Source organism: Sorex araneus, chromosome 1, assembly GCF_027595985.1.
Source record: "Sorex araneus isolate mSorAra2 chromosome 1, mSorAra2.pri, whole genome shotgun sequence".
In the NCBI taxonomy this organism is placed as follows: Eukaryota; Metazoa; Chordata; class Mammalia; order Eulipotyphla; family Soricidae; genus Sorex; species Sorex araneus.
This window is the reverse complement of record NC_073302.1, coordinates 166431917-166442500: the sequence shown is the minus strand read 5'-3', so window position 1 is coordinate 166442500 and position 10584 is coordinate 166431917. Positions and strand designations below refer to the sequence as shown.

General features: G+C 38.4%; 1 protein-coding gene across 3 annotated transcripts in view; it reads right to left on the bottom strand.

The window, feature by feature from the left end:
- Window positions 1-2730: 2730 nt before the first annotated feature.
- POLR3G (RNA polymerase III subunit G) overlaps window positions 2731-10584 on the bottom strand; it is a 41953-nt gene continuing 34099 nt past the window's right edge. For all 3 annotated transcript variants that reach the window (XM_004613076.3, XM_055122029.1, XM_055122020.1), the window contains exons 7-8: window positions 7785-7931; window positions 2731-4944 (exon numbers count right to left, since the gene is read on the bottom strand). In XM_004613076.3, coding sequence (XP_004613133.2) covers window positions 4858-4944; window positions 7785-7931 — 234 coding nt within the window. In that variant the 3' untranslated portion in view covers window positions 2731-4857. The remainder of the gene's footprint in view (window positions 4945-7784; window positions 7932-10584) is intronic.

Sequence of the window (10584 nt, the reverse complement as noted above, 5' to 3'; positions counted from 1 at the left end):
TACAAAACTTACTAAAGTAAATTTGTCATTTGATATTGTGGATTTTAATTTTGTTACACCTTTATAGAATTTACTTTGAAACTTTTGCTTTTCATTAAATTAATTTCCAGGTATTAAATTTTTAGGTGTTTTATTTACAAACATGAACTGAATTACTGCATTTGGTTCACTTAAGTAGAGTTTAAATAAAACGAAGTTTTAGGGCTTTTTTTTAAGTCTGGGAATAAATGGTTAACTTATTTTTAACTAGGAGATACCATGGTTAAATATTTTTGGCACCCTCCTCCTAGAAAATTATGGAATTAATGACTGCAAAAGAGATAAAAATGAATTAGGGAATCTTTCATCACATCACATTTAAAATTAGAAGTAAGATGAATGTTAGTTAACAACTCTCCAGGATTAGTTTCTAAAGCTCCTCCTCACACCCCCCACTCTGCTTGACCCGTAGGCTTGAAGAACTTTTTAAATGAACCACCACTAAGTGAATTATTCTTTTTAAAGGTACTTCTAAAATTACCTAGTTGGAAACATGAATTCTATGAAGGATGGAATTTTAGAAGTATCACAAGCAAGATTCAGCCTAAGTGTTACAGGATAAAGATGAACTTCTTAGGAATCTGTATTTAAATGGTGCATTGTGATGGAATCATTTAAATTACAACAGTGTTGCTCAGGAAATCAGTATTTTTCTTCCAAGTATGTGCATATTGCACTGTTAGATCATAGAAATACGTGAATGCTTTTATTTAATTCTTTTTATGTATGAAAACACTATAATTTTTGTATAAAGTATTTTATACGTATGCAAAATGGAATTGTAGATCATTGTTAGCATGTACACCTGTAAAGCTGATTTTTAAAACGTTATGCCCCTTATTTCTCTTATTTTAAAAGATTTACAAAATGTAATAAAGTTTCTATTTTATTCTATCTAAAATGGGAGCTGGTGAATTTGATTGGATAGACCAAACATTGATAGATACTACGGAAAATGAATTGACCTGATTTCCAGTTAGAACAGAAAGAGTTCACCGGATTATTTACAAGATTTTGGGGTGAGGTGAGTGGAGTACAGGAAGGACCTGCTTACTCTTCTATGTTTTTTGACTACTCTATCAAATTAATAGTACAAATTCACATTAACAGAAGAAAAATTCCATTGCCATCTACAGTGATCTCCAAGCTGAATCCCAAGGACAAGTTTCAAAGGAATCTTTTTCTTCCGCCTAATCTATAGAACTACATAGGGCCTGGGGCTTGAGAGTGCTGGGGGGAATGTTTACAAGGACAGTAAGAACAGATTTTTGGTAAGTGTATTTACCATGCCACAGAGATAGGTTATTCATGTAAGTAGCTCTCTTTGGCCAACCTCTCCAAGTTATTCTGGGTAATTAATAATGAGGTAAAGACAGTCTTTAAATTAGATGATCATCATTTCCTTCATTTCAAAACTGATCCATGTTCCAGACAGGATTTTGGTCAGACTGATTCTGAACCCTTCAACGTAAATAAAAACAAAAAATTCCAATGAATGTACTTTCCTGCCCGCATGGAAGAGCCTGGCAAGCTCCCCGTGGTGTACTTGATATGCCAAATACAGTAACAGTAACAGTGTCATCCCCCTGACCCTGAAAAGAGCCTTCAATCATTGGGAAAAACAAGGAGAGGCTGCTAAAATCTCAGGCTGGACGGATGGAGATGTTACTGGCGCCCGCCCGAGTTAAATTGATGAACAACTGGATGCCAATGATACAGTACTTTGGAGATCTTCAGTTTCATGGGAAACGTGGTCCATGATAGGAAGTTGTGGGTGGGTCATGTAATTGTGCTATATACGTGACATTTTATTGGGGGGGAGGGAACCTTTTCAAGAAGATTAGAATTGTGAAGGGCTAGAGAGATTGAACGAAGATTAAGCTGCTTGCCATGCATGTGGCTTAAGTCCCAACTCTATTCTAAATCTGGATAGTTTAGCGCGTAGGTGGTCCCCCAAGCACAGCTAGATGCCCTGAGCACTGCCTGACTCACAAATATTTTTGGACCTTAAAAAAAAAATTGTAGAATATATAGTATAATCCTTGACTTAAAAAAATTTTAAAACAGTGATCTTAACATTTTTACTTAATAGCACAGAAGGTAGGGCGTTTGCTTGCACGTGGCCGATTTGGGTTTGATTCCTCCATCCCTCTTGGAGAGCCCAGCAAGCTACCAAGAGTATCTCACCCATACAGCAGAGCCAGGCAAGCTACCCATGGCGTATTCGATATGCCAAAAACAGTAACAAGTCTCACAATGGAGACATTACTGGTGCCCACTAGAGCAAATCAATGAACAATGGAGGACAGTGCTACAGTGCTATTATGTAAAATGTTTTTTACTAACTGCATAGTCTTCAACTATATTAAGGCAAAACCACTAACATTCTACACTTGGAAGATGGTAGGGAAGGAAAGATTAACATGACCTTTTGAGTTTCACAGTATTCACTTCTCTCCAGTGTACCAACGATCACACTAATAATTTAAATGTTGAAGAACTCTAGTTACGACTTTTCATCATCTTAGAGCTTACTTTTGTTAGTGGTGATGGACTGTCCCAGAATATTTGATAGTGGCATCCTTGCTCAGCATAGTTAGTAGGTAGAATTTGCATTGAATTCATGTTTTCTATGAAATACAAGTAAGTTCAAAATAAAATGCACCAGAATAGGAAAGACTTTTGTAAGACTTTAATATGTAGACAAATACAGAAAAACATGGCAATAAAATGGTCTGCCTATTACATAACTTTAATTTTTACCAGTTTTTGTAATGCTATTTCTGCATTAAAGTTTACCTTCCTATGGAATACCTTTACAATCTGATATTTAAACTAGAAGAACGAGCTTTGTTACTAGCAACCAGCCAAAACTACTTTTTCTCATTATTAAATTTATAAAGAGATTATTCAAGAGGGAGGATTGTATTTAAAGGAGATGATTGGGCTTCCCAAGAGCAAATCCTTGCCCAAAGAGGCTGACCGATCATCTGCAAGACTAACCTATGGAGAATGACTGAAAGCCAGAAAAAGAAACACCTGTGCCTTTTAACAGGTTTGCTTGATGTCAGCAAACATTTGAAGATTTATAAGAAAACATGTAAATAAAACTAGAGAGTTCTATAAATGTAATTAAGTTACTAAGGAGGTGTGAGAAATAATTGATCCTATTATTACATTTTCTGAAGGTTTTTTCCCTACTCTTAAGTACAGCAGATTGCTACTCTAAAGTAGACTTGCTTTAATTCATGTTTTCTATTTAGAATCTTAAAAATGGACAAACTCGTACATGATAAACTCTTTCAAAGGTGATAATTCACATGATCAATAAAACACAGAATAATGGTCCTTACAGTCACTGTGAATGATCTGAGGAAGTATAATTGAAAGGGATGTTTTTCCTGAGAATGCTGTGTTAAAGGAATGGTTCAAGACAATTTTTTCTCCAGTTTTCCTCATTAAAATATAAGATGAGAGAATCAGATTATGAAATATTGTTTTAAGAAAAATGTGTTTGTTTCTCAAAACTAACTTTCTAACCTCTAACTTTTTAGAGGTTAAACACCCAATTTGATAAGTGATTGTTTAACACTTGAAGAATAACTACATATGCTGAATTTTGGTTGCTGGTTAAGCATTTTCTTATAGAAAACTGCTGACAAGTGTTTACAACTTAAGGCACAGAAAACAAACCTCAATTTCAAGGCTGACTTTAGTACTAAAGGTAGAAAAAAGAATAGAGCTCTTATTCTCAAATTATAGCATGATAAATGATACCTTCCCCCCAAAAAAATACTAGCATTTTTTTGTAATATAATAAATAATTTATGAACTCTGCAACAATGAATCTCTTACAAATCTTTGGCATTTGTGAGTCTTTAGAGGCTGAGGATTTTAAGTATTTTCCTAAAAACAGAAAAAGGCAAGGGAGTGAGCTTTCAATTAAAATATTAATCTTAATTTCAAAATGACCTGAGTTTCATTCTGCAATATCAAATAAATCATTCAAGTCCCATGAAATTTAAGAGGCCATTCTAACATCTCAGATTTCACACACATAAATTCTTCAGTGAGATTTATATGCCTAGAACTTAAAATCTACACTTTAGTAAAGTACAAAGTGTGATGCCTCAGTCAAGCTTTTTATAAACCAAAGTTATTAAAATGTTACCAAAACTATTACAGAGGGATGATATTCATATAATGTATGAATGTTTTGTCCCAAGTTCAAGTTATTCCTAATACTCATCTAGGTTAAGCCTGTTGGTTAAGATATAAGGCATGAAATTTATATAGCTCAGCCTGGCTGTTTGTTCCTGTGTTTTCAATCACAAAACTTCTAATTTCATAAATACATGTGCGATCTCTGATAGGCTTATATGTAGTCATAATGTATTAATATAGGATATACCATGTAAACAAAAATACAATTATTTTCAAGTTTCTTTGTTTTTAAAGTGCTTCATGTGCAGTATTGTCAGCTTTTGGATGATAGAAATCCAGTATGACTAGTAATAGTTCTACAAAAGATCAGCAGGTAAACAAGTTTTTCAATTATTAACACATAGATTAAAAGATGCAAAGACTCTTTAGGCACATTCTACACCAAACAGCACAAAAAACTTGAATCCACATGAGGGATGACAGAGATGTTGAGGATACTTAGAATGTAAATTCAAAGTGATTGCAAATGTTACGGTAACAAATACTTGGTGAACAAAAAAGAGAAAAAAAAACACTCATTTCTTGTCAAACATAAACAAGTACGCAAAGGTTTAGAAGCTGTATTACAAAAATAATTCCTGAGCATTTTCATAGCTAATAGGTTGCTTCATCCATGTTATCATCACTGTCCACACCAAAATCATCTCCATTGTCAAAGTATGAATTAATGTAGTCATTTTCCTAAGAGATATAATACAATGGCTCAGTTAACATTAAAATAAATGAGCATTAAGTAGCATTATTAAAGAATATATTGTATGCAATTCATTTAAGTAATAAACACTAAAATTAAGGAATAAGAAATTCTATCAGACTTCAACACATCTCTTGCTTTTTCATCTGCTTACATGCACACAGACACACAGTTGCCTTTTACTCATTCACGTGTGCTGACTTCTTCCTCAACAGCACTCCCTCCTGACTCAGGTACCAAGGAGCCATGAAAACAGGAAGTTCAATAGGTAGAGGGGAGGGGAAAAGAGAAATAATGGAATTGATGGAACTTGACTTTGAGTGTGTGCTGGGAGGGCAAAGGCCAAGGGTAATGGCAAGAAAGCAGTTGAGGGGTAAGTAAGGGTCCAAGCTCCTCAGGAAAGAAAACTATGATAGGGAACCACAAGAAAAGAAAGAGAAGGTTGGAAGGCCTGGCAGTCTCAATCACATCATTGGTGCCGTAGAACAAAAAAGTGATAAAAAAAAATTTGGAAAGAAAACTGAAGACAAATGTGACATGTTTAATTCTGAAATTTCAGGGCCAAAGAAATAGTACACGGGCATTCAGAGACAGGCGTTAAGATTCATGCCTTACATGCCACTGACACCGGTTCAATCTCTCTCCAGCACCATATGCTCCCCAAGCATTGCCAGGTAGAGCCCTGGAGGGGCCCCTGAGCTGGAGGGAATTCCCCGCCCCCGAAGGCTCTGAGCAGCGCTGCACCCAGGGGTCTTCACAGTGAACCACCTGCCTAGTTGGCCGAAGACTGCTGGGAGGGCCTCCGGTGCTTTCAGAACTGCTGGGAAGGCAAACAAATTTTGTGGGGATGTGTGTGTCTGTGTCTGTGTGTGTGTGTAAGTGTGTACATCTTTTAATCTGGAAGAATAAATAATAGGAGAAAAAAAATGCTGAAAAAGAAGAAAGACATGCGCTACAAATTTAAAAACTAGAAGGTTTCTCGGTGCCATCTTGCCACAATCAACAGAGAAACGGCCAGGCATTCCGGTGAGTAACGCGGCCCGGAAAATGCTCCGGACCTGAATTGGGGCCAACAACACCGGGGAGCCAGAAGGAGGAGGTGCAGCCACAACACCTTCTCCAGATGGAGCCCTGGCGACACTGAGCAGCAACTAACAAGGCTCCGGGATTCGGGACTGGGACACATCCGAGCCGCAACCTTTTCTAAAACCTGAAAACATACAATCTTTTAATGGAAAACTAATTATCAAATGCTTCCTTAATAGGGTTATCTTGTTTGGGGGTATAACTCCCACAACAATAGTGAGTTTTTATGTTGAAATATGGAACGTAATCAAGGTGAAGAGAAAAATGAAGTGAAATTCATCAGTTATACAGTTGGGGTGGGGGGTGGGGGGTATACCGGGGATTTTGGTGGTGGAATATGGGCACTGGTGAAGGGATGGTGTTTGAATACGGTATAACTGAGACATAAACCTGAGAACTTTGTAACTTTCCACATGGTGATAAAATTAAAAAAAAAAAAAACCAAAAAAAACTAGGGGGTTCAGGGAAGGCTCAGTGGCAAAAGTGCGTAACTTGCAAAAAAAGTGTCTTGGGTTTGATCCCTGGTGCTGCCCACATGAGCCAAGCAAGGTCCTGGCAGCTCTGCTGCTTGGGACCCCTAGTATGAGTTATGTGTGAGCTACGGTATGTTGCAGTCAGGCATATGTGAGCACTGCAACTGAAAATCCAGGTGAGCTGGTAAGCACCCCAAACCAGCAGTGTAGTCACGACTGATCCCTAATAACAGGCAACAAAACCAGGCAGCAAAAACAAAGCAGCAAATCAGAGCAGTTCAGTGATGGCTCAAAAATAGGTCAATGGAGCAGAGCCATCACACATATAAATAGATGCTGGAATTAAAGAGCTTATAAAGAAAGGGCTCCAAGTCGATGTGGAAGGCAAATCATTCAATAAGTGAGGCTAGTGGCTGGTACTCACTTGGAACCAGCTAAAATAAAAATGAATCCATACCTCTCACTATACACCAAAAGAAATTTCAAAAGAATCCAAGTTGTACAAAACTAAGGCAGAGTATAGAGAAAATTATATAATAGAGATTTTATAGTTGGATAAGTTTCAGATGAAGATCAAAATGCGGTGTGAGAAGCTGAAAGGGAATGAAGAGAGAGGTCACTGGACAGGAGAAGACCCTCAGTGTAGGTACCTGCACAAGTTGGTATAAAGTCCTACACAGGCTGGGACCAACAAGGTCATCGTGATCAAAAATAGATTGTCTGACTTCAACTTATTCTGAAATGCACCATGTTTATAAAAGTTGAAAATTTCAAATTCAAAACACTGAGCTTGAACTAACCGATACCTAGGGCACAACTGAATATATTCTCTGATTATCTCCACTTGTACTTTGCAATATGAAACAAAACAGTTTTGAGGGATTGCACCTTGGTCATCAATGGCTTCAATTTGTTATAGTTATAACTTTAATAATATGGTAATTCTTTCAGTACCAAGGAACTGATCCAGTGATCACAGCTGATTCCCCAAAACAGGTATATTTTCTTCATTTGGGGGGGGATGTCACACCTGGCGATTTCAGGGGTTACTCTTGGCTCTGTGCTCAGGAATTATTCCTGGCAGTGTTCAGGGGACCATATGGGATACCACGGATCGAACCTGAGTTGGCCATGTGCAAGGCAAATGCTCTACCTTCTGTACTGTTGCTTTGATCCCTTTTGTTGATTTTAATTACCATATATCTGATTTCTTATTATATAATCCTTAAATTTAGAAGCTTGCCAAGTCTGCCAAAATAGGCTATTACCTCTTCTTGCTCTTCTTCATCATAATCCTCTTGTTCTGCTGCATCATCTTCCTCCTCTTCCTCGCCTTCTTTATTTTTCTCTTTAATTCCTTCTTTTTCTTCACTTTCCTCATCAGATTTCTCACCATCACCTCTCTTTTCCAACTCCTGATAAAAAATGAGCTTCATTAATTTTTTTTTAGATGCAGTATTTATAAGGAAAGAAACACTGGCCCAAGAGTAAGCCCTGAGGACTGCTGGATGTAACCCAAAACCAAAAACAAAACAAAACAAAAAAACCCCAAGAAAACTCTAAAGATTCTACTAGAAACACTCCTAGAAACAACAAACTGATACAAGAAGGTAGCAGACCACAAAATCAACACACAAAATCTGTGGTACTTTATGCAAATTATGAGCTAAGGAGAAATTTAAAAAATCAACCTCTTTCAAAATAGTGTCCAAAACATCAAGTATGTAGGAATCAACAAAGGAGCTGAGAGGCTTCTAAAGAGAAACTCTATAGCACTATTGGAAGAAACAGAAGAGGACACTGGAAATAAAACAATGCTTCATTTTATGGTTTCTATCCTACAAAAATTGAGTTCCTTTCATATAATGGAAAATTTTCATATTATAATGCTTTCCTTCTAACACTTCTAATAATGAAAAATGAATAAATAAGGGCTGTAGTGACAGAATGGTGTATAATTTCTTGCCTTGAAATTATCCAAGTTTGATCCTGGGCACCCCATATGGTCCTCTGAGCCCTACCAGGAGTGATCACTGAGCAAAGAAAGGAGTAAGTTCTGACACCACCAGGGGTGACTCAAAAACAAACGAAAAGAAAATAAAAAGAATATAATGGCAACATTTCAAAATGACTAAGCCTTAGCATATGAGTCGAATCTCAAAGTCCTCAAGTCAATTTATCTCTGTTCTCCCTCCTCAATTACTTCTAGTGCCAGGCTTCTTAATGTATCTACTAGGTTAAAAAGAAAGAGATTAAAACTCAAATCAGAGTCAACATGAGCACTTACTAACTCTAAGAGTAGAAGCAGAGACAGATGCAGGATTAGAAGGTTCCACTTATCTCCACTTGTTAAAAAAAAAAAATACCATGGAGCCTGAAGCCCCAGCACCCACACAAATGGAAGCCCTGGGACCCGATCCTGCTACATTTTGCCACTGGAACCCATTCCCTCTGCCAGGCATTGTCCCATATCATGTCCCTCTAAAATCTACCCCAAAACTCCAAGTGCATCCACATGAAGAAGTTACTTCACATTTATCCTGTATTAGAGGTACAAGTGAACACAGGCTTCACATTTCATCAGCTCTCCATAATTCACTATAACCATATAAAACATCCTAACTGTAGGTTCCTAACTACACAGCAATGCACAGGAAACAACTCCAAACTGCAGGGGCTGGAGCAATAGCACAGCGGGTAGGGCCTTTGCCTTGCATGTGGCCGACCCAGGTTCAATTCCCAGCATCCCATATGATCTCCTGAGCACCACCAGGAGTAATCCCTGAGTGCAGAGCCAGGAGTAACCCCTGAGCATCAAAGGGTATGACCCAAAAAGCACACACACACACACAAAAACTGCAAAGGTCAAAATGGTAAAGCAGGCTGCTGAGATGTGATCGCGGGGGCCGCACGCGTGTGTGGCTCCTCCGCAGCTGCACGAGCATGAATCCAGACCCAGCTGAACCAATCTCAACATGGGCAGCTCCTCCCAGAATGTCTCCAGCCTGAGAACTAAGCCGCGATCCCATGCCCGCCCAGGAGGGGAAAGGTATTTCTCTCTCTCGCCTGTACCTTCCCGGGGATGAAGGGCGTGGTGACCGCCATATTATGACGACCACAGATGGGGTTTACAAGCTTGCAATGATCCAATATCCAGAAGAAATCTCCCTGGACTTAGTTGTTAAAGTACAGAAATCCAAAACTGCGCGGCCGCTACCACAGCCGCGCGACCTCATTTCTCTTCACAACAGGTCTGACTCTAGTGCGGTGCTCCTAACAATAATGGTGAGGTTTGTGTTAAAATATTGAATGTAACCAAAGTAAATAGAAAGTAAAGTGAAATTTATCAGTTACAAGACGGGGGGGGGGGGGTGCGGAGGTGGGCGGGATGGGAGGTGTACTTACTTTGGTTTTTTTTTTTCCCCGGTGGTGGGATATGGGCACTGGTGAAGGGATGGTTGTTTCAGCATTGTATGACTAAGACTTAAGCCTGAAAGCATTGTAATTTTCCACATGGTGATTCAATAAAATAAAATTTTAAAAAAAATGGTAAAGCAACACAGAAACTCACCAGGCGGAGTGAGTGAAGTTGCTAGCCCAGATGACACAACCAAGAATACTGAGTGATATCACCTCTCCGATAAGGAATTTAGAATGAAAATGTTAATGATAGAGAGGGAGCTCAAAGAAATAATGGAACATGCTGCCAATAAAATACAAGAGGATCTGAGAGCTGAAATGAGGAAAATATAAACGAAAATAGAAGCAGAAATGACAGGCCTGGAAGATCTGATAGGTGAAATGAAAATCTCACTGGAAAGCCTCAACAGCAGAGTAAAATCTGCTAAGGGCAGAATCAATGAGCTCCAAGATGAGGTGCAGAGAATCTACAAACAACAGCAGAAAATGGAAAAGAGTCTCAAAATAAACCAACACAACAAGAGAACATAGGGACGAATTCAAGTGGAAAATGTAAGAATCAGTGGAGTTCCAGAGGGGCAGGAAGAAAACCCGGATGAAGAAGCAACTGTCAAAGCCATCATAGCTGAGATGTTTCCAGAGGTGAAG